The sequence below is a fragment of the Leuciscus leuciscus genome (genome assembly GCF_965113295.1).
Source record: "Leuciscus leuciscus genome assembly, chromosome: 18".
Taxonomy (NCBI): Eukaryota; Metazoa; Chordata; class Actinopteri; order Cypriniformes; family Leuciscidae; genus Leuciscus; species Leuciscus leuciscus.
The window spans coordinates 6,196,175-6,221,115 of record NC_138742.1 but is presented as its reverse complement, the minus strand read 5'-3'; the positions used below and the strand labels follow the sequence as shown (position 1 = coordinate 6,221,115).

General features: G+C 45.6%; 1 protein-coding gene and 1 long non-coding RNA gene across 2 annotated transcripts in view; one reads left to right on the top strand and one right to left on the bottom strand.

The window, feature by feature from the left end:
• LOC309480267 (uncharacterized protein) overlaps window positions 1-21,594 on the bottom strand; it is a 36,656-nt gene extending 15,062 nt beyond the window's left edge. The window contains exons 1-6 of the mRNA XM_082144679.1: window positions 20,961-21,594; window positions 8,517-8,665; window positions 8,304-8,379; window positions 8,107-8,216; window positions 7,689-7,780; window positions 7,336-7,568 (exon numbers count right to left, since the gene is read on the bottom strand). Of these exons, the coding sequence (XP_082000805.1) occupies window positions 7,336-7,568; window positions 7,689-7,780; window positions 8,107-8,216; window positions 8,304-8,379; window positions 8,517-8,665; window positions 20,961-21,116 (816 nt within the window). The 5' untranslated portion in view covers window positions 21,117-21,594. The remainder of the gene's footprint in view (window positions 1-7,335; window positions 7,569-7,688; window positions 7,781-8,106; window positions 8,217-8,303; window positions 8,380-8,516; window positions 8,666-20,960) is intronic.
• On the top strand, window positions 2,042-7,311 carry LOC309481049. The gene is made up of 2 exons (XR_014199875.1): window positions 2,042-3,473; window positions 4,276-7,311. It is a non-coding gene; the product is annotated as an uncharacterized lncRNA (long non-coding RNA).
• Window positions 21,595-24,941: the final 3,347 nt, after the last annotated feature.

Sequence of the window (24,941 nt, the reverse complement as noted above, 5' to 3'; positions counted from 1 at the left end):
CCCTGGTCATCTCTAGGCTTGACTACTGCAATGCCCTTCTGGCTGGACTCCCAGCATGTGCGACCAAACCCCTACAGATGATCCAGAATGCTGCAGCTCGTCTTGTCTTCAACGAGCCCAAGAGGGCCCACGTCACTCCTCTGTTCATCTCTCTGCACTGGCTGCTGCTCGCATCAAGTTCAAGGCACTGACGCTTGCTTACAGAACTATCACAGGCTCAGCTCCCTCCTACTTTCACTCACTCCTACGAGTCTACATCCCTACCAGACACCTAAGATCGGTCAACGAGCGACGTCTCGTGGTTCCATCACAGAAAGCCACAAAATCACTTTCCAGAACATTCTCATTTACAGTTCCATGCTGGTGGAACGCTCTCCCCACCCTCATCCGGAATGCAGAATCCCTGACAACATTCAAAAAACAGCTGAAAACCAATCTCTTCCGTGAGCACTTAACCTTATATAAAAAAAAATAAAAAAAAATAAAAAAATATTCCTTTCCCTTTGAAACATCACTTATCAGGCTTATGCTACTCTGAATAATACCTGAACTTCGTATTTTGAGCACTTCCTGCGTTGTTGTTGCTTTTGCCTCTTTATGATGACTCGCTGAATTTAGTCCTAATTTGTAAGTCGCTTTGGATAAGGGCGTCTGCTAAATGACTAAATGTAAATGTAAATGTACATTACGTAACTATACGATCTGAATGTGTAGGTCGTCTTATTTTATCGACACAAACAACAGGTTGTTCTAGTTGGGCTAGCATTAAATCATCAACAGCTGAGTTGAACATAACGTCAAAATATTTAAACAAATCGACATACCTGAAACAAATCCACAAGGCAAAGAAGACGGCGAATGCGTCTTCTGTTTTCCACGTCTTCTCTGTTGATTAATTAGTGGTAGATAAATCAACAAAGCCCACACAACAGGCAACACAACCGCTGGAGCCGACATTTTCCTGAATGAAAACAGTAGTAGGCTACTACCGGTAGACACGTTGATGCTGCACGTGACGTAGGTGAGCACGTTCGCTACGCTAACTTGCATATAGTGGTGTCCCATTTCATAGGGAAAGGTCTTCAACCCCACTTCCCTCGTCGAGGGGACTTTACTGTCGAGGGCACTCAAAACCAAGTGGAAGTTTTAAGGGGGGAGAAATGGGACAGGGCCTACTTGTGCTCACCTGATCCTCATGTGTTCTGGTCCCTTTATATTGTGCCTATTTCCCTCATGTCTTTGCTGGTTCATTTTGTGTCCTATGGTGTGTTCCTGTTTGCTTGCCTGTGTCTGCAGTTTATCTCTGCTCTTGTTCCAGTAAAGTGTTTGATTAGTTCTAGTGTATCCTTGTTGCTATTTTGTTTTTTTCTTCTAGTCTTGTTCAAGTTAGTTTGTCCCTGTGTCTTGTTTTGTTTTTATCTTTTGATTTTGATTTCATTTTTACTTAAGACTTTCTTCTCCAGTATCTAGTTGCCTGCAAGTTTGTTATTTTGTTTAATTTTATTTGTATGTTCCAATTGTTTCTAGTGTTCTTTTTTTCCTTCTTTTTATTTATCTAGCCATAGTTATTTACATCAGGTTTTAGTTTGCCTCTTGTTTAATTTATTATCTTCTCTCTTGTCTTGCTCTTTTATCTTGTTGTGTCTTGTCTTGTTCATTGTGAGTCTTGTGTTTGTCTCTGCCCTTGCATCCTGAGATATCCTGACCACTGACATTCACTGCCTGGCAGCTAGACTGGTGCTACAGCTAAGAGATCATCAAGCCTCTGGTTCCTTGTGTTACTGCCTGGTCTTCCTCGCCATCATTCAACCTGGTGCTGCCTCTTCTTCTGCAGTCCTCAAGCCCGTTGTCACCCAGGACTGGTTTTAGTGGTCATCCTCCTCCTTGCCTGTCATCATGTTGTCAGCCCTACTTTTTCACACCTCACTCTCGTTGTTATGCCCTGTCTACAGTCTTGTTGATAAAAGACCCTTCACAGCTATTCTGCTCTGGGTCCTCTTTCAGATCCTTTACAGTTCGTGACACAATCCAACATTGGATAATACAGTATGCACTTTGGAAGACACAGTTAACAATACATTGCAATCAATAATAGCCATAGAGCAATGAAATAGGGTTAATATAGTGAAAATTTTAATATATTTTCATATGAATATAATACCTAATCAATTATTTTGGTTTTTACATATACTGATGAAAATGTGAGTGTTTTTTTTTTTTCTTGTGCAAAAAATTAAAGTGAAAAACGAGCTTGCATTCAAAAGAGATTTCAATACCCTGCATATTAGGGGTGTATTGGATCACAGAAGTCATGATTCGGCACGTACTTCGGTTTTGGGGTCAGGGTTCGATACGAGTTCGGTACATCAGGAAAATGCAACAAATTCTGTCGAGGAACATGAGTGAGTCGGCTGCGTGTAGGCCTCCTCTCGTGCTGATTGGATAGATTATTTTAACTTCTTCCTCCTGAACTCTGATAATAAAACATAATTTAGTGTATTAGGCACTAAGCAGTAAACAGAATGCACTCATCTGTCATTGTCACATGTGGTGCACAAAGTTAAGTATTACGGCACCTGAGGCTGAACTGTAGTAGTGAGACTTCCACTAAACAAATTGGCACAATGCCAAATTATTTTGTCTCATTTTAACAGTGGAAACAACTTAAAATACCCAAGGTTTAGGAGTGTGTTTATGGCGATTTTTGCGCATTTGTGAGGTCAGACACTGATGTTGGATGAGAAGGCCTGGCTCGCAGTCTCCGCTCTAATTCATCCCAAAGGTGTTCTATCGGGACCTTGCTTTGTGCACTGGTGCGCAGTCATGTTGGAACAGGAAGAGGCCATCCCGAAACTGTTCCCACAAAGTTGGAAGCATGAAATTGTCCAAAATGTCTTGGCATGCTGAAGCATTAATGGCGCTTTTCCACTGCATGGTACGGCTCGGTACGGTTCGACTCGCCGCGGAACGGTTCGGCTCGCTTCGCTTTTCCACTGCGTGGTACGACTCGGCTCGGTACGGCACGGTTCGGTTCGCTTTAGCTCGGTTGCTTTTCCACTGCAGTTAGTACCGCTTCAAAGTGGGTGGGACTGATCGTTATAGTTGCCGTCTCTACTGCCATGACATCATCATATTAAATGCGAATTTTTCATTACGTGTTTCCCCATCCGCTCCTCGGCAACCAACGAGAGGAACGTCTGCACCTCGTCCACTGACCACGATTCAGCCATTTCTTTTTTGAAGTTTATACTCTTTTTTTTTTTAAGCAAATACTTTTAAAACAGGTGCTACAGCGTTGGCTGTTGTCTACCGGCTATTTAAATCTAGCGGGTTTAGTGTCTCGTGTCGTAAATACAATGACGCTGGTAGTGATGATTCTGTCTGACCAATCAGTGATCTGCAGTGTTTTCACGTCACATTTTAGTATTGGTACGGTACGCTTGGAACCTCAACAGAGGTGGTACCATTTAAAGGCACACTATGCAGCTTTCCGTTTTTGTCAAACAGCGACCCCTAGAGTCGCTGTGGAGTACTTGTATTTAACATTACTGTCGTAAATACCACTCGCGCAGAGCCGTCTCTGCACTCACGGCCTGATCCCTTCCGCCCTCTATACCGGTACCTGTTCAGTAGGATGGAAGCTGTAATGAGTGGAAATAAGGTGCGGCCCCTTTAAGAGCTGCGCGCGTCCTGTTGAACTGTCGGCAGTCTGTATTATATGTGCACCTCGAACACCCCATGTATGCGGGTTATTTCAGTTTGATGCTCATTCTTATCCTACTTTTGTTTATCAAGTAAAGCTGTGGATGGTAGAACGGATGACAGACAGTTACATGAGTTCGATTGGGGAATAAAGTGCAAGTTGTGAGATGCCAATCGCCTCCGTGAGTCTGTCTGGCCTCTGTAATAACTTCATCTGTGAGCTATCCCTATTTCTCCTCCTGACACAACGCGTAAAAAAGCGTCGGACATCGAACAGGCACAGATAACCACTGAAGATGTCTACTAGTCCATCAACAAGAACGATATTTATTCGAGTCTGACTAAATAACGTAAAGCAATTCGTTACATCGTGAGACCTGATATCACGCGATACTTCCTGACGCTGAGGCCAGCGGCCCGCCGGCTCAAAGTTGCAAGGGTGGTTTTTCGGCTCACAGGCGCTCGGGGGGTGCGAGACGACCACCATTCAACCCGAAAAAAGTCATATAACTATTCCAAAGACTCCGAAGCTGTTCGGTTCAGGTAAAAAAGTTACTTAGTTCACCTTTAAAGCGAGCCGTACCGTACCGTACCATGCAGTGGAAATGCGCCATAAGTGAGCCGTACCGAACCGAGCCGTACCGTACCATGCAGTGGAAAAGCGCCAAAGCGTGCCGTACCGAACCGAGCCGTACCGTACCATGCAGTGGAAAAGCGCCAAAGCGTGCCGTACCGTACCGAGCCGTACCGTACCATGCAGTGGAAAAGCGCCATAAGAGTTCCTTTCACTGGAACTAAGGGGCCCAACCCCTGAAAAACAACCCCACACCATAATCCCCCCTCCACCAAACTTTACACTTGGCACAATGCAGTCAGGCAAGTACCATTCTCCTGGCAACCGCCAAACCCAGACTCGTCCATCGGATTGCCTGCAGAGAAGCGTGATTCGTCACTCCAGGGAACACGTCTCCACTGCTCTAGAGTCCAGTGGCGGCTTGCTTTACACCACTGCATCCGACGCTTTGGATTACACTTGGTGATGATGAGCTGGGGTGCAGCTGCTCGGCTGTGGAAACTCATTCCATGAAGCTCTACGCACTGTTCTTGAGCTAATCTGAAGGCCACACAAAGTTTGGAGGTCTGTAGCTATTGACTCTGCAGAAAGTTGGCAACTTCTGCGCACTGTGTGCCTCAGCATGCACTGACCCTGCTCTGTGATTTTACGTGGCCTTCCACTTCGTGGCTGAGTTGTTGTTGCTCCCAAGAAAGATATTCATATAGGTTTTGAACAACATGAGGGTGAGTAATTATTGTGTGAACTATCCCTTTAAGGGTATAGGGTGCGATTTCTTTGCTGTTGATGTGCGTATTTGAGTGATTGGCATCCGCATGTTAGGGAACTCATTTTCACACACTTGTTGAACTCTGCTGCGCTGCTCATGATGTGTCCCGTGTTAATGACCTGATGGATTGTGTCTAAACAACAGATGCCTTCGTTTATCAGTTATTACATTTGATCGTAATTCACTTGCATGTAGCTCTCCAGTGAAGAGTTGTACTGTAAAGTTTTTACTGGTTTTGAAAGGCAAGGGTTGATCTTTCTTGTGCTAAACTGGTTTATTTATTTTCTTTCTTCTGTAGGGTGTTGTTCTAGACTTGGACCATTTTGCTGTTCAGATAATCATTTCCATTTCCAGATGTACAAGCAAAGCACCACAGTCACTTGTCATATATACATCATATATACAATACAGCATACATTAATGACCCATTTCAGATCTATACAGGTGGAGCTGGTGAGGATTCATGAAAGCGCACTGCAAGCATTTTACGTCTGTGTATGTGTTGATAGTACCTATCCTGTTTATGCAACACTTGGTTTTATAAAACAAATGTATTATGAAACAAAAGGCAAAATAAAATATTAGCTTAAAATCCTTTAAAATAGAAAATGTCAACACCTTTGAGTTATACTGCCATCTAGTGATGTCTGTTGAGTTCAACATGGAACATCATCAACATCATCATCATCATCTGTGAATTATGATTGATGGAGATGATCAGTAACTGTTATTAGTGGTCAGTGATCCGTCATGTGACTGCATAGAAGTTGTCACATCCAAAATAAGAACAACAGTGGATATTTGACCATATATTAAAGAAAATGACCACCATAGGTAATTTTAAATAAGATAAATCATAAAAAAAAAATGGAGTGAACAAAATTCAAAATTTATTCAAGTTAATTTAGGGTTTCCATTCCAGTTTTTACCAGCTTTTGAATTTTAACACTTTAAATGACGTTTAGCCTACATATAAAAATATATATACTCTACATACAATACAATGCATTGTAATAATTCTCAAATTGTTCATTAAAACTAATACTAGACTGTCAATAAAAAGGCTGCACAAATTCAAACCATGAAAATATTTTCCAGCTAAAGTGACACATCATGCAGTAAACTTGAGGAGACATTGAGATGAACAGATGATCTAAATCTTATAGAAGCTTGTTCCTGCCATGCAATAAAAAAATATTCTGACCTTTTTTTTTTCTTCTTGCAGTTGCGAGTTTATATCTCACAATTCTGAGATATATATATAAAAAAAATCATTTCACTATATAAAAAGCTGCAATAAAACGAGGTTTAATTCAAAGAGGTGTTTCTCAAACACCTTCATTTACTCTTTTCTGTTTTCTACCATGTTTTGGATAATAATTAGTCTGGCTATCACCAGACCAAGCTCAATCTTGTAAGATTGAACATTAGTCTGGGGAGTCTGCTCTGTATTTTCTACTGCACAAGAGGCGTGATCAACGGGCATAGTTCAAATGACTCTGTACGCAATTGGATAGTCCTTCAACCAATCAGACCAACGATCCGGGTGACATACTTTGCAGAGCGACGCGAAAACTCCAGGCAGGAAATGTGTAACCAAACGTGTTGATCAGCGGTTTGCAGAAGCAGCAATGGAATCGAGCGATTTTTGCAGGTTATGCAAAAAAAAAAAAAAAAAAAAACAAACATGAAAATTAGTGGTATTTACACCCACTTGAGCGATTTGTTTGCTAAAAAGAAGCCATTGAGCATCGTCGAGAGGTTAAAAGTAATTGGACAGAGCCGTAACAGCTCTGGAATTGGATTGGATTAAACACGCCAATAGTGCCCCAGGTGGATAAACCAGTTTGTGATTGGTTCCCGCAAATTTGTAAAGGAAGCAGCAGAGATAAATGTACAGGTTTCCAGCCTGAGCTGCAGGGCGAAATCAAACCGCCGGCAGATCAGGCTGGGTTTACCCAGTCTAGATAATAATGCTACTGCCGTCCTAATCGAAGCCTTTGGTGATTATGAGTAAGGAGTTTCATTGGGAGATATTTTTTCTTGTTTTAAGCAAAAAAAAAAAAAAAAGTATGCATTAAACGAGACTCAATATCTTAAGTCATTTTGCTTCTTAAGTAACTGTATAAAAATACGTTCCGTTAATTTAAGAACGTTTAGATATTTGTACTGGAAAACAAGACAAAAATACTGAGGAAGACAATCATTTTTTGCAGTGCACACACACATCTTGTGTGTTTTGTGTGTGTCTTGTCAGGTTATGAAGGATCTCATCCCCTCCAGACCCTCACAAAACAAGCACCATCCCGATGAGCATCAGTAGATGAGATGAGACGCTTTCCATTTTGGATCCATGATTCTTGGTAGTTTTTTCCATGCCGGTCTCATCTACTTTAACAGGCACGTGTGTGGGCTCTCGGGGAACATCGACAGGCTCCGTGGTCCAGTGGGAACGCTCAGGTAAGACAGTCGGATCTTCAGTGACGTCCGGCTCCTCAGATGGATGGAAGAGATTCTCATTTACTGTGAGGAAAAGAGAGATTGAGAGGAGGGTGTACAACAAAAATAAGCATTTAGTTATTCATGGCGATTTAGTTCATGTTGGCTTTAAGTTGATTTGCACTGATAAAGTTTTCACATTACCGCAGATGTTCTCCTCACACACTGGCAGATTATCTGGACACTCTGAGCACGGCTCTCCAGACACGTATGGATTTTGTCCCGCAGAATTTCCTCTGAAATGAAGAATGGATTTAATAGATATTTCATTTTATTATGTAAAAGGTATGGTTTAAATATCTTTATATAAGCTTAAACAGTATTTACACACACACACACACACACACACACACACACACACACACACACACACACACCTCTCTCTCTCTCTCTCTCTCTCTCTCTCTCTCTCTCTCTATATATATATATATATATATATATATGTATGTTAAGTTGCAACTTATACCACAATACATATTGTAAAACTGGCCATGTTCTAGAATGAACACACTTTCTAGAACACTGAGCTCATGTTCAGTTTGGATTATTGAAACACACTTACGGAGGATAGTAATTACAGACGAGAAGAGTGGCCTTCTCGAAACCTAGACCCTCAACAGTGTCACAGAAGTGTGAAGCACAGCCAATTGTATTGCTGTTCGCCCACACCATCTGTAAAAACAACAGAAACGCATCGTCACATCTGCATATTCATACTATGAAAACCAATCAAACGCACAGAATGGAAACGGTGCTTACCTGAGTGTAATGGCCACACATTTTGTCTTCAGGACAGAACTTGTTTTCATAGTCATAATCCACATTTTCTCCAAACCTGTGTTGCAAAGAAATGAGTTGCATTACTGCTTATAGATAATATTTCTGCATATAACAGATCATTGGTATTTATTATTTTAGTCATCAGTCATACATTCATTCTCATTTAGGTTTTAGTTAAGATAGTTTGCATACCAGCTAACCATTGCTTTGGTTGCATTGAAAGGTCCAGTGCTGACAAAGAGATTTTCCCCCAAAGTGAGTTCCTCAAGGTCAGGGTTGTGTTCCCAGATGCATTTTGTTGCGTAAGCTTCCGCCCCCACACGCAGTGGCTCGGCCCACACCTTAAATTACAGAAACAAGTTTGATGATGTTATTTGACTTTGACGTTTGTTAGTTTTGTTACAACAGATCTGTGTTGATCGTGTCGATGTCTCTGGAGATTGTTGTTGTGTTACAACGAGCGAGTGTGTTGGTGTTCTTCTGGAAGACACTCCCAGTGCTGGAAGACACTCCCAGTTTCTACAGCGAAGTTGCAGCGGTGATCGTGACCTTCTGAAGCTCTCAACTGCTGTTCTAACAGCATTTAATTTCTAGAAGTGTTTGTTGATGGCCGATTGAAGGCGGAAGTAGTGAGTGCTTCACTGTTTCTGTACAGTGTTGCCGCGTCATTCCCCTGTGTGCTCCGGCACTGGTGACGGGTCCCATTTCCTGAAAGAGCAACATGGGTGTGTTTGCGTCTTTTTCAAGATGCCATTCCATCCGTGTGTTTGTGGGTGCGGTAGGGCTCTGTCACCCTTCTGACGGTCACAGTAGCTGTATCACGTGTTTGGGCTTAAAGCACGCTGAGGCAGCTTTTGTGGATGACTCATGTTCTCACTGCGGGAACATGACCATTGTGGTGCTGGAATCGAGACTCATCTTCGTCCGCGAAGCTGGAGTCCCCATTCCCATTCCCCGCTATAGTGTTTCTTCTGTGCCAACTTCCCAGAAGAAGGCTGGAGTGCCGCGTGAGTTGGGTGATCTGAGGATCACAGTGCGGGGTTCCCCACCCGGCAAAGCCCCGTGGGTCCCTCACTCCTCATTTGCACCGCAGTCGGTAGAGCTCCCAGATGAGCACGCTGGTCCCTCTGTAGTGGACCGACCAGCCGTTTCGTTCGGGGCCCCTCCAGAGGACAGGATGAGCTGGGCTCTGGAGATGACGACTCGGCTCCGCTGCCTCCCTTTGGGAGACCAACGCTGCCCGAGCCAGATCCAGAGATGGCAACTATGCTGAAAAGGGCTGGCGAGACGGTAGGGCTCGTCTGGAATCTTCAACCGTGTCCCAAACCGTCTCGGTTGGATGATTGGTTGCCCCAGTACCTTTCTTCCCTGAAGTGCATGAGGAGCTTACTAGGTCGTGGATGGCACCTTTCTCTGCCAGAAACCGCCTAAGTAGTTCCTCCCCCCTCACTACGCTTGACGGAGGAGCGGTGAAGGGTTACGAGGCTATCCCTCCAGTGGAGCGGTCTGTCGCTATGCAACTGTGTCCGGCGACTTCTACCTCATGGAAGGGGGATCCTCGTCTTCCCTCTAAGGCCTGTAAGTTCTCATCCGTCCTTACCGTCAAGGCTTACAAAGCCTGTGGGCAAGCCACTTCCTCTCTGCATGCCATGGCGCTGCTTCAGGTCCACCAGACCCAGGCACTCATGAACATGCACGAGGGTAGCCCAGACCGTGAGCTCATGGGTGAGCTCCGCACTGCAACTGACCTCGCCCTCCGCGGCACGAAGGTTGCAGCTCGCGCGATCGGTCTGGCGATGTCCACCTTAGTGGTCCAGGAACGCCATCTCTGGCTCAACCTGGCAGACATGAGGGATGCGGACACGGTTCGGTTCCATTTCACAGGTTGGGCTATTCGGCGACGAAGTGGAGAACTTTGCCCAACAGTTCTCTGCCGCCCAGAAGCAGACGGAGGCCATCCTACACATCCTGCCCCGGCGGCCCACTGCTGCCTTCACCCTTCCGCCCGGGGCAGATCCTCCGCCTGCTCGTCGCTGCTGGGCCACCACAGCAGCCTCCATCCAGGCCTCAGCATGGACCCGGCCGCAGACGGGGCGCCCAGCGTAAGCATTCCTGAGTGGGCCACTCAGTATTTATACCCGCTCTGCGGAGCGTGTGATGCAATTCACGCACGGCAATGTGCATTGGCTCATTTTAACAATACTCGAAGGTGACAGGCACCCTAAGCGTGATCCCAATCAGTCGACTACGTCTCCGTTCCCTCCTTCAGGGAACGAGGGTTACATACGTAACCGAGACGTTCTCTATTCCAATTTTGGTACCACAGCTAAAACTACTTGCCTAACTAATATAAATTTAAAACATTATTAAAGACAAGTAAACAGTCAGTAATAAAATAAGAACAAATAATGATTAAAAATTCTCATTAGTATTGTAAGAAATTTTTTTTTTACCTGGTCAAAAACAGCTCTGTTTTCAGCACGCCGTTTAAGTGCATGTGTCTTTAAATGATAATGAGCTTTGCTCACCCCGCCCCTCTGTTCTGTGCGTACACCGTTTGTTATAACCATAACACAGTAACCATAACGCGTTGTTCATTATAAACGTGGGATTATGAATTATATTGAGAACGTCGTACATAGAAAACATGCCGTAATGTACCCTGAGTGTAAACAGCCTCATTCATCGTGAAGCGTGCAGCAAGCGATTTGCAAAGATTAATATAAATATTAATATAAAGGTTAATAAAACGTTACACTCACTTCTTCTTCTGGAAGTGCAGCAGGAACACGAATAGTTGGTACCGAACTTAGCAAAACCAGCTTTATACTGACCTCGTTTGTAAAGCAGTCTGGTGTGTGAAATGATTCGCGCAAACATGAAAGCATTGCTGTTGATCGTAGGGAATATTCCCTTCGAAAACAAAACTCAGCCACTGCGTCTTCAGCGGTTCGGATTTAGGAACATCAAAATGACTGCTGTGTTCCTTATTACACCCAAAGAACAGAACACCACAATCGCTTAGATGCCATTCTGCTCATAGACAGTGCTCCAGCGTATCAACAATGACCGCGCCGGTCCGCGCGGACTATGATTGACAGCTCACTCACGAGTGAGGGCGGGTCTGTGTTGAAACGCTGCTGTCAATCAACAATCGTGGGAGGGGCGTCGATTTTGTGACGTCACAAAATCGAACGGCTTGATTTGAGATGGGGGAAAACATATAAGAAGATAAAAAAAACACACGGGATGGATTTGTATTATTTTATGATGGTTGTGTACAGGCACCGCCAACACACATTTCAGTACAATCAAAATGGCTGTAATCTGTTTTTAATTAGTTCTATTTACTATTTAGTAGTTAAAAAGAGTATTCAATTTGTATCCATAGGCCTACTCCGTGTAGCTGGCCCGCCATCTACTGGCTAAAAGAAATATTGGCCCGCGGCCAAAGTTACTTGCCGACCCCTGCTATAGACCTTCCTGAAAAGCACTGTTTATTTCATTTGTATCTTTGTTCTATTGTATTTATTTGTGCTATTGCTTGTAATTTGATTATTTGATCTTATTTTACATACTTGTTCTTATATTACAAACTTTTAATTTAGACCCTAAAGAATCAAATTAGCTTGTACAAAAATGGCATTATATGACCCCTTTAATAAAGGTGTGAATAGCAATCATGCCTCATTCGCTTACAGTCCGACTTTTGAACTTTATTCCTTTTTTTATTATTATTTATTCGGGACACACACATACACACCTAAGGTTTAAGGAGGTCTGCGCGGGACTGTTTTTTTTCCCCGTCCCGCTCCCTCAAGGTTCTATTCAGCAACCGCTTAAAATACACTCTGTGTTCACCCGCTTTATTTCCCGACCTGACGGTGCGCAAAATTTAGATCTCGTTTCCAGAATCTCACATTCAAATGTCTCAAACGGAAAGAGAGAGGTTATGTAGCCTATAACAATTATAAATGCTATACAAAAATTGTGTTCGTGTCAATATAAATATTATTTTAACATTGTACTGTCAGCAGAGAAAAAAATGTCACAGAAAAAATTAATGAAATATAAATAACATAAATTAAATAGGACAAAGCCTATCACTCAAATTTCTAAGCAACATAAACGAAAACGTACTCGGTTACTAACGTAACCTCGGTTCTCTCTAGAAGAGGGAACGAGTACTGCGTAAGATATCTTACGCTAGGGGAAAATCCTTTTCCGCGAGATATTGAAGCCAAAAATTATCCTTAATTTTGTAATAATGCAAAACGCGTTGCAGCAGCAATGCAGACATAGGCGAGACAGCTCGCGCGCCTATTGGCTGCTCTGCGGCAACTGCAGCAGCCTATCGAGCGAGGCCTGGCGTGACGCCAGACCCAATCAGGGCACTTCGCGCCCGCTGCGTCACGTCCCGCCGAAATGGGCGTGGTCTAGGCCTATAAATATCGCTCGCAGGCAGCTATTATCTGGTTTTTCATCATCGAAGCAACCAGAGCGTGTGCATGCACGGCAAGATACGCAGTACTCGTTCCCTCTTCTAGAGAGAACCGAGGTTACGTTAGTAACCGAGTACGTTCTCTTACGAGAGGTCTCTCGTACTGCGTAAGATATCTTACGCTAGGGGACCCAATGTAAAACGCCGTGCATGCTGAGATCTGACACCAAAGACCCAAGGGCGAAAGCCCGGGGTACATATAGTGCACAATCACTCAGTGAACTCACAGAGAGTCCGGGAAGAAGGAGGGGTGCAGCCTCACTTTTCCACATAAAGTAGCGTCGAAGGGACGCGAATTTCATCATACAGACAGGGCAGGGTACGGCCTGAACTGATGGGAAAAAATGTGGGTCTTACACAGTTTGCCCAGCTTTAAACTGTCGAACATTGAGCTGTGCTCAGCAAACGCAGCATTCTGAGCTGAACGCATCAGGTCAGATAATACTGGTAGTTTAGACCGACAGCAGCCTGGCCTGCAGGGCGGGAACCTCTAGGTTATAAAACCTTATAAATGTAGACGGGGAGGCCCAGCCTGCCGCCATACAAATATCTTGCAAGGCAATCCCACTTGACCAGGCCCACGAAGAGGCCATGCCTCTCGTGGAATGCGCTCTGACACCCAAAGGGCACTGCATGCCCTTGGAGGCGTATGCCAGCGCTATAGCATCAACTATCCATCTGGATAGGCTCTGTTTCGACGCGGCTAGTCCCTTAGAACGTCCGCTAAACGAAACAAAGAGCTGTTCCGTCTGTCTGAAAACAGACGAGCGAGACACATAAGCTCGTAATGCCCTGACTGGGCAAAGGAGGCTCGCGTCTCTTTCCTCATCAGGGACCGGTAGGGCTGACAGAGAGATAATCTGCGCCCTAAACGGTGTGTTGAGGGATTTTGGAACATAACCGTGCTTAGGTTTGAGTATAACTTTTGAGTCATTGGGCCCAAACTCCATGCACGCCGCGCTCACAGAGAGCGCGTGCAGATCCCCTATGCGCTTCACTGAAGCGAGAGCCAGCAAAAACACTGTTTTGAAAGACAGGTGTTTCAAATCGATTGACTGCAAAGGCTCAAATGGCGCACCTTTCATGGCTTCCAGAACCGTAGAAAGGTCCCATACGGGGACTGAGGGAGGTCTGGGAGGATTCAGTCTCTTAGCTCCTCTAAGGAAGCGGATGACTAAATCGTTCCTTCCTATTGACTGACCAAGCGTTGTTTCTGAGAACGCTGCTATAGCCGCCACATAAACTTTGAGCGTGGAGGGGGCCCTGCCCCCATCCAACAGCTCTTGTAGGAAGGAAAGCACCTCCGTCACATCACAGTTTGTGGGTGACACACCACGGGCTGTGCACCAGCCCGAAAACACTGACCATTTCGAAGAATAGAGTCGTCTTGTAGACGGAGCTCTAGCCTGCGTGATCGTGTTTAATACTCCTTTAGGGAGTCCAACATGTACCCGTTGATGGCCCAGACATGAAGGGACCATAGTTCCGGGTGAGGATGCCAGATCGAGCCGCGGGCCTGTGAGAGGAGATCTCTCCTCACTGGTACTGGCCACGGGGCAGTACTTGCTAACTGCATCACGGCTGGGAACCAAGGTTGGTTTTTCCAGAACGGTGCTACCAGCAGTACTGAGCATCCTTCTTCCCTGATCCGTTCTATCACCTGAGGCAGGAGAGAGACGGGGGGAAAAGCATAGAGCGGGCGGCGGGGCCACACATGGGACAGCGCGCTCCTGCTCTTGGAGAAAAATTCTTGACAGTGAGCGTTTTCTTGAGACGCAAACAGGTCCACTTTCGCTCTGCCGAATTTCTTCCACAGCAGTTGGACTGTCTGTGGGTGTAGGGACCATTCGCCTGCCGGAACATTGTTCCTGGACAGTCTGTCTGGTCCTATATTCATGATCCCTGGCACGTGCGCTGCTCTGAGCGAGCGCAGGTTGCACTGAGCCCATACCAGGAGGCGTTCTGCCAGCCTGTACAGTTTCTCGGATCTGATGCCACCCTGGCGATTTATGTAGGACACCACAGACATGTTGTCCGAACGGACCAAGACGTGGTGACCTTTTATTTGGGGACAAAAACGCGTCAGCGCGTTGTCTACTGCCAGCATTTCGAGGCAGTTTATGTGCAGGAGCTTCTCCCGTTCTGACCACTGGCCGAAGAACGGTCTGCCCTCGAGCAGCGCTCCCCATCCCGAGGTGGACGCGTCCGTGGACACCACTTTCACCCTCGAGGAAGTCCCCAGGCTTACACCTGATTGGTACCAGTCGTTCGCTTTCCAGGGTTTCAGAGCTGTAACGCATTTCTGATTGACCCTGAGGCGAAGCAAACCGGGTGCCCACGCTTCGCGTGGGACTCGCGCTTTCAGCCAAAACTGCAGCGGGCGCATGCGTAGCAGACCCAGCTGGAGCACTGACGATGCTGAGGCCATGAGACCTAGCATCTTCTGAAATCTTTTGAGCGGGACAGACGCGCCGCAGCGAAAAGAGTTCGCTGTGCGTCGAATGTCTACCGCGCGCTGTTGTGATAGTCGCGCTATCATGGATAGTGAGTCCAGTTCTGTGCCCAGGAAAGATATTTTCTGACTGGGTGACAGGGAGCTCTTCGCCCAATTGACACTCAGACCCAAAACCTCGAGGTGATCGAGTAAAATGGTCGTGTGTTCTATGAGCACTGCGCGAGATTGCGCTAGAATCAGCCAATCGTCCAAATAGTTCAGCACTCGCATGCCTCTCATTCTGAGGGGTGCGAGCGCCGCGTCCATGCACTTCGTAAATGTACGGGGTGCTAGGGACAAACCGAACGGCAGGACTGTGTACTGATATGCCTGGCCCTCGAAGGCGAATCTCAAATATCGCCTGTGACGTGACGCTATCTGTATTTGAAAATACGCGTCTTTCAGATCTATTGACACAAACCAATCTCCTTGGCGAATCTGCACAAGGATTTGCCTGGTCGTGAGCATCCTGAACTGTCGCTTCACAAGCACTTTGTTCAGCTGCCTTAGATCTAGTATGGGTCTGAGACCCCCGTCTTTTTTCGGTACCAGGAAGTATCTGCTGTATAGCCCTCCCTCGCTCTGATCTTGAGAGAGAGGTTCTATGGCCCCTTTGCTCAATAGTTTCGTCACTTCGGCTCGAAGTAGATGTGCTACTTCTGTTTTTACCGTGGTCTCGACGCGCGCCACATAGCGGCGAGGGCGTCGGCGAAACTGCAGCGAATAGCCTCTTTCTATAATGTTCAGCACCCACTTCGAAACCCCGGGTAGCTTTGCCCATGCGTCTGCATGGATAGCTAGGGGTCGAATACGAAGCGCGCTCCGCTCGCTCAGCGATGGAGAAGCTTCGGTGTGCTGTAACACAAGCGTGTCGCTCGTGACATTTGAGGCATGGGGCGCGCTGATGACAGCGGGCAGATTGCCCGCGCTCGACTCCTCTACGGTGGTTAACCGCGAGGGGGAGGGCTGGGCGGTTCCCGTGGGAACTGTCATGTCTATGTGTGGCTGTGGGCGCGGGACAGCGGGCACATTTATCACACTGAAAGCATCGTTCGCTTGCGTGAAGCGAGTGCACGTTGGTTTCGTTTTTTACAGAAACCGTGAGACATGCATAACGTGGTGTTAGTGGGCACTGGGTAGTGGGCACGTTCACCATGTTTGAAGCGCAACCGATCTGAGTCGGTTTTATGTGCGCGAGCCCTGTGTGACAGGCTGTGCTTATGTGTCGGGATGGGCACTGGGCAGTGGGCATTCTTACTACACACGAAACACCATCGGCCGTGGCCGGGACACCAGAAAATACACTCTTTTGGGGATTTATCTGGGTAGCCGTGAAAACGGCATTTGTGTGCAGGCAAGCGGGTGACAGAACCGACTTGTTGGCTGCAGAAAACACTGGAACAGTCACATTTTCTGGAACTGGACGAGCGAATAGCTTTGGTGTGAGTCCGGCCGCAGCGGGACTGGAACACCGTCGTTTTCCTAGCAGTGCTAGGACGACTTCGGGGCCTCGGGCTTCACCGTGATCCTAGGTCGCGAGCCGCGTCCTGCGGGGCGGCGACCGGATGAGCGGGAGCGCGGTCTCGCGCTTCTGGCCTGGCGGCGCTGTGAAGTGGAGGCAGTGGACGGTGGCTGTGGCTGTGAGCTCTGAGCAGACGGTTTCGCACGGCCTGCTGCAGAGCTGGAGCGCTTCGGGAGGAAGTGCTTCATGGCCTGAGACGCTTTCTGTACCTCTGCGAATCTCTCCGCGAAATCTTTGACGGAGGATCCAAAGAGGCCTGTGGCGGAAAGCGGGGCGTCGAGGAACGCGGTGCGTTCAGACTCGGCCATTTCCGAGAGCGTCAGCCAGAGATGTCTCTCAGACACGGTGAGAGAAGCCATAGTCCGTCCAATGGCTTGCGCTGCGGACTTAGTAGCACGAAGAGCGAGGTCCGTGGCACTCCTTAAGTCCGGCACACAGATCGCGTCAGGTCCTTCCTCATCCAGCTTACGGAGGAGATCGGCCTGGAAGATCTGGAGCGTTGCCATGGTGTGCAACGCTGACGCAGCTTGCCCGGCGGCGGAGAAAGAGCGGTGGAGCAAGCTCGACGTCGTGCGGCAAGCTTTAGAGGGCAGGGCCGGCTTAGCGCGCCGTCCAGCGGAGGGCGGGCATAAGTGGGCCGCTATCGCCTCTTCAACCGGCGGCAGCGAGAGGTATCCTCTGTTCTTGGCATCGTCAACGGCGGAGAATGCCAAAGAAACAGCAGGACGCACTCTAGCAGAATAGGGGGCGCTCCAGGACTTGGCGACTTCTTCGTGTAACTCAGGAAGAAAAGGCGCCGGTCTGGACACAGGCGAAGCGCGCTCCCCAGGCAGGAAGAATCCATCCAGCCGGTTGTGAGCGGGCTGCTCAGGCGAAGACCACTCGAGGCCGAGGCTCGCCGCGGCCTGTGCGAGTACTCGCATGAGTTCCGTCTCAATAGAAGCTCTCTTGCCTGACGAAGTGCGGGCAGGGGGTGCGGGGTCCTCAGAGCCCGCCCAATCCTCACTGCCTGACGCCAGGATAGAGCAGGAATCATCCTCTCCCAGCAGGGCTTCCTCATCCGCGATATCAACGGAAGCGGCGGCAGACGGCGGCCGCTGTCCGTCAGGAAGCGAAACAGAAGAAGCCGGGGAAGCAAGCGGGCGAACCGGCGAGCTTTGGCGGCTGAGGGAGGGTTCCGGGGCCCGCTGGGCACGGCGCTTTTTACGGCGCGACGCCGCGGCGGGCGGGGGAGCAGTCTCGGTGAAGACGGCTAGGCGAGTCCTCAGAGTCGCCATTGCCATCAGCTCGCAGTGAGGGCATCCGCCGTCAGCGAGCGCGAGAGCTGCATGTTCCTCACCCAGGCAGGAAACGCAGATCACGTGGCGGTCCCCGTCGCTGAGTGTGGCTCTGCACGAGCCGCAGGAAGGCATCTTTAAAAAGACGCTAGCTCTTTTAGAAATGTGTGTCGCAGCGGCGACACACACACACAGAAATACAGTGTAAATAAAAGAGAAGGATATAAGCGCCGGAAAGCGCAGCAGGAAGGCAGGAAGGCGGCGCGGCCAGCGACTTCAGTGACTCGTCCCGCTGAAGGTGCTCTCTCTCGACGGCGCGGCTTCTAATCCAGCTCCAGCGATGCGTGTGCTTCGCTTGAAGGATGAAAAATCAGATAATAGCTGCCTGCGAGCGATATTTATAGGCCTAGACCACGCCCATTTCGGCGGGACGTGACGCAGCGGGCGCGAAGTGCCCTGATTGGGTCTGGCGTCACGCCAGGCCTCGCTCGATAGGCTGCTGCAGTTGCCGCAGAGCAGCCAATAGGCGCGTGAGCTGTCTCGCCTATGTCTGCATTGCTGCTGCAACGCGTTTTGCATTATTACAAAATTAAGGATAATTTTTGGCTTCAATATCTCGCGGAAAAGGATTTTCCCCTAGCGTAAGATATCTTACGCAGTACGAGAGACCTCTCGTAAGAGAACCATATTGCCCTACTGACAAATGAAGTAGGCTATTTTCTGCCAAACTATTTCAAACATCCTTGCAAAAGAAGAATGTTGACTGACAATGGTTTCAGTACCAAACAGCTCCTCAGAGCTAGGTGTACAGGCGGTCAAAATTTAATCCCACGCCGCATGATTCCTTATGGGCGTTTCACAGTATGCGGCGGTGAAATCGCTGCGCGGCAACGGCTTTTCTCAAGTTTCATTTTAGTTCAGGAAATAAATAATGGAAAAACAAGTCGTTTTTCATTTTTTTTTATTTTTGGTTTTAATTTGAAAAAATGATTGAACGAATGATACACTATTTGTAAACCGTTATTGTAAAATAAAAATAGGCTGACTTCAGAAAATATTGCTGGTTGCCGACCCCTGGTCTATAGTATTAGGATACTGTCACTTTAAGACTTAAAGGGTTAGTTCACCCAAAAATGAAAATTCTGTCAGTAATTACTCACCCTCATGTTGTTCCAACCCCGTAAGACCCCGTAAGATCAACCCCGTAAGATCATCTTCGGAACACAAATTAAGATAATTTTGATTAAATCTGAGAGCTGTCTCACTCCTCCATAGGCTTCTAAAGACGTTATAACTTGCTGGCCCAGAAAATGCATTAAAGACATCGTTAATATAGTCCAAGTGACTACAGTGGCTCAATCTTAAGTTTATAAAGTGATGAGAATACTTTTTGTGCGCAAAAAAAACAAAAATAACGACTTTATTCCACTATTCATTTCCTTCTCTCTGGGCCTCGAGTTTTTTCACGTAGGATAATTGACCTGATTTTGTGTGAATTTATCCGTTCAAGTGCAAGAAGACATGAAAGAGCGCTAAATTTAGTATTTGCACGCTGTCGGCTTTCTGGGCGTGTGCTTCGTATGCTTAAACTTCCCACACAGCGTGCGAGTAATTAATTGAGTTCCCTTTCGCATCTTTTTTTTCTTGAATATTTAAATAGCCAATGCTTAAGCTTTCATGATGATGCAGTATTACGGATTGCCTATTTAAATATTCAAGCACAAAAAGAGGTGAAAGGGAACTCAATTCATTCCATTTATTTTTAATTAATTTGTGTCACTGATTTACATGAGAATTGAGCACCTCCCAATTCTCATGACTGTAATGCAAAATAAGTTTTGCTTTCTTTTTTCTTTTCATTTTGCAGTGAAATATGACCCAGAATGATGTTGTTGGTACAATCCACTCTATTGTTGTGTAAATGTAGGTGAACAAAACATGTTTCACACGAGTCTTTTCTACTAAATCTCCCCATATTCCTGCGCTGAATTTCACCCGTAATACAAACACAAGAGAGTATGACAGGATGACCACATGGGGCTTTATTAAAACACTCACACTCAGCATAGTGTTCCTGCGGTCTCATATAACATTCACATTCCTCAGCATGTCACACACACAAACACACACACACGTTGCGCAATGGTATTTCATGCATCCACACACCCACACACACTCCATTCAGTCTAAATCAACCGGACTCATGGTTTCAATGCGAAAAGTCCCTTTTTCATAAGAAAGGATGGTCTCATGCATTCACATGACACACAAGTTGAGGTTAGTTTCACACAGCAACAATGCTTCTTCTTAAAGGGACATTTTAAATACTAACATTGATACTAAATTAATTTATGCTGAGTGATTTATATCATACTTATTTAATACTACATTTAGGAAAAGTTTTCATTTGGTAAACCACAATCACGATTACTTCATTACTTAGACTCCCTAGTGTTTTGAAGTTAATCATGCTAATGAATAAACATCATGACACAATTACCATTGATTTTAATGTGATAATTGTTGTTTACAGCAGTAGTGAGACCATTAAAGATATGATTCCAGTGATTGATGGCAGATGATTAGATGCTTTGACCTCATAAGAGCATCCAGAGACCAAAACATCAACAGTCAGAGATCAACCTCAGACTTCACACACATGTGGTTGGGAAAGTTATTTTCTATGTATCATGTACACTAAAACATATATTTTTTTAAGTAAAGATTGGACTGAACAAAAATACTTTTTGTTCAGTAACTCTTGGAACAATCAGGTTTTCACCACTAGAACCAAAGCGAAATATGTTGTACATGTGTTTCTCTAGTCAGGTGCATCTCTTACCACTTTCTGCATGAAGGCGGCACTGGGCTGAACCTGAGAGCGAAGCTTGTTGTGCATGTCCACGATGGTTGATTTCTCCTGCTCGGTCAGTTGTCCAGCAGCTAAACTCAGAATCGCCCAGATCCCGGCGCTCCAGAGGGCCACGTCCCAATACATGCTGCCTGTCCGACTGCGAGGACACTAGATCAGCTGGACAAAAACCTCTTCTCTTGTTCTGAGTTGTTCTCCGCTGTCTTTCCCCGTCACTCGCTGTCCTTAATGCCTTCAGAACATGTAAAAGTATCTCTCTCAGAGCTGTTAGTGTGTGTAAGTGAGAGAGAAAGTTAGGACAGGACCCCAGAATGAAACTCCCACCCTTTTTATCCTGTACTCAAGCCGCCCCTTAGTCATATTACACATCTCACATGCAGATAAACACACTCCACCGGTTTACTCATAATACTGGGAATACGTGGTTCTGTCCGGCTGTTCAACAAGTCCAACAAGAGGCACTACGTCTCCAAGGCGTTGAGATATAACTGGGTTTTAGTCACAGGGCATGTTATAGCAGCTCTGCTTGAGGAATGCCTGAGATAACAGGGAGATGATTTGGTTTGTCCTGCCCGTGTTTTCCATGAAAATCTTCTGTACTCATATTACTGAAGTAATTTCCTTTGTACCAGGTTCTGCTCTCTCTGGCGAGGATTCACCCTTATATTAGTGGGTACCTCCCCGCGGAGGGTTACACAAACTGAGATCTCCTTTACTGTAAGTGACGCCATTGGAATTCTTTCCCTCTTTATTGCTGAGCTGTTAGCTGAGAGGATTATTTGATTTCAAGGATAAGGTCTGAGTTGCTAAAATGGACAGAACAGTTGAGCTGTTCCTTTTGACCTACAACTTGAATAACAACAGTTCAAGAACCAGATTTTTACCGATTCTATTTTTTTTTTTTTTTATATATATATAAATTTATATACATTGTTTTTTATTGCATTATCTTGAACACTTACACAGCAATGTACATCACATGTCTGTAACAACAAAAATAATGTACAAAAACAAAACAAACAAACAAACACTGGGCCTCATATTACATGAAAACTACATGCACAATCCAACATTGGATAATAAAGTATGTAATTTGGACATCAGAGTTACAATACATTTTAATCAACAATAACCACAGAGCAATAAAACTGGGTTACAGTTTTTCTCGATTGTTTACACACATTTTCTGGTACTTGAGACACAATGACCACAACATGTAACTCATTCACCATCCCCCTGAACCAATTCTGCTAAACTACAAGCACAATTCCTGCTTTACACTCAAATTGCAGTTCTAAAACACACTTTTTTCAAAACACTAGACACAATTCTCTGCTTTTGGCACAATTTTCATGCAGAAAATCTCTTGTTTTCACAAGGAACACACTGCCATTCAAATATACACACTGACTCATCACATGGGCAAACACCCGTCTGTGCAAAAACACAGTTTTACAATTAGCAATCAGAGCTTTAGCATAAAAGGGCAACAGGTGAGCTCTTCAATGGAGCAATGGATGCCAACATTTTTTACTGTAACTGTATACAGTAAATTCTTCTGTTGTTTTGTATGTAGACCACTGTATGTACAACTTTGTGTTGGTTGGGATGTACACTGTGTACATTGTTTTTGTGGGGAAAATAAAATATATTTGTTACCATGTATTTCTGTGTTCTGAGTATAAAAACAATATTATCAAATATTTTACAACACACTTATGTATGTATTGTCTGTAGTAAGTGTAACACTGACCAAAAAAAAGGCCTAAGTCATTATGATGAATGGAGAAGAAGTGTTTTCCATTGAGCACATCAGTGTTCAACTGGTTCTTATAAATGTCTATTCATATGATGGTTTGTGTGAGTCATTTGAAAACAAAACACCATTTTGAGAAGAAATAACATTGTTTTGAATGTAAAGTTTCATTTTGCAGGAGAATTGAGGGGTTTTGCCCATTGTGTGTGTTTTTTTGGATTTGTGTGTAGAGTTCTGAGAATATGAGGCATGCTTTCAGAAAATGTGTGTAAACAATCGAGAAAAACTGTAATATAGTGCAAATTAAAATATATTTTAATATGAATATAATACCTAATCAAGCATTTTCTTAGGTTTTTACATATTCTGATGAAAATGTGAGAGGTGGTGTTTTTTTTGTGTGTGCAAAATGCAAAAAATTAAAGCGAAAAACGAGCTTGCATTCAAAAGAGATTTCAATACCCTGCATATTAGGGGTGTATTGGTACACAGAAGTCACGGTTCGGCATGTACTTCGGTTTTGGGGTCAGGGTTCGATACGAGTTCGGTACAACAGGAAAATGCAACAAATTCTGTCGAGGAACATAAGTGAGTCGGCTGCGTGTAGGCCTCCTCTCGTGCTGATTGGATAGACGTGTTGATTGGATAGATCATTTGAACTTCTTCCTTCTGAACTCTATGAGGAGTCAGGCACTGATGTTGGATGAGAAGGCCTGGCTCGCAGTCTCCACTCTAATTCATCCCAAAGGTGTTCTATCGGGACCTTGCTTTGTGCACTGGTGCGCAGTCATGTTGGAACAGGAAGGGGCCATCCCAAAACTATTCCCACAAAGTTGGAAGCATGAAATTGTCCAAAATGTCTTGGCATGCTGAAGCATTAAGAGTTCCTTTCACTGGAACTAAGGGGCCCAACCCCTGAAAAACAACCCCACACCATAAACCCCCCTCCACCAAACTTTACACTTGGCAAAATGCAGTCAGGCAAGTACCATTCTCCTGGCAACCGCCAAACCCAGACTCGTCCATCGGATTGCCAGCAGAGAAGCGTGATTTGTCACTCCAGGGAACACGTCTCCACTGCTCTAGAGTCCAGTGACGGTGTGCTTTACACCACTGCATCCAACGCTTTGCATTGCACTTGGTGATGTTGGGCTTGGATGCAGCTGCTCGGCCATGGAAACCCATTCCATGAAGCTCTACGCACTGTTCTTGAGCTAATCTGAAGGCCACACAAAGTTTGGAGGTCTGTAGTTATTGACTTTGCAGAAAGTTGGCAACTTCTGTGCACTGTGTGCCTCAGCATGCTCTGTGATTTTACGTGTGTAATATATCTTGATAGGAGGCTGACTCGGGACAAATAAGGACAGACACTGGCTTTGTATGTTCACTTACTTTACTGAGTACTTCAGCCAGCACGGACCACTCATGTACATAACATTGGGCGTGGCTTAACATACACGTCCACTTAGCACATCTATTACACTCCTTCCCCTTTAGATTTGAAACACTTTCTTTAGAAATCAACATGTTAGAAATAAACTTTTTTTTTTCATCTGTGCAACAGAGAAAACACAACAGTTACCAACTTTCAGGTAACAATATTTCACAACATTACAACACCCTGTTCCTTTAACATCAAATTAATAGCACCAAACTCATAATAGTAAAATACTTATAAATCCAGCCTTTTTGGAGCAGTACAAACTCTCTGTGGATATCTGCGAACAGCTTCCACCGAGGGAGTTGCACTCACTGGATCTTGTGCAATGAAGTTCTCTGTGTTTCCAGTGATCTCAGGCTCAATGATTGGCATAGGACTGTCTCTGACCAAAGGAAAGCTCAATGGTCCACTGCAAACATCAGCAGCTGGATTCGGGAATGCAAGGAAGATCCTTCTGCTGTGTTTCTTGGTAACATATGGTCCACATTCTCTGACCCTCCTGCACGAGGTAACTTACAGGACCCTTTCGTTCGATCACAGCTCCGCTCAACCATTTCTCATGTCCTCCTCTGAAATGTCGAACTCTTACCGGTTCGTACTCCACAAAGGCTCTTAGGACTCTTTTAACCCGATCATGCTGTTTCTTTTGTTCCTGCTGTTTTTCTTGAACAGACTTAGCTAGATCCGGCTTCAACAGTGAAAAGCACGTTCGGATGTGACGCTTGAGGAACCGCTGGTGTCTTTCCTGTGACCG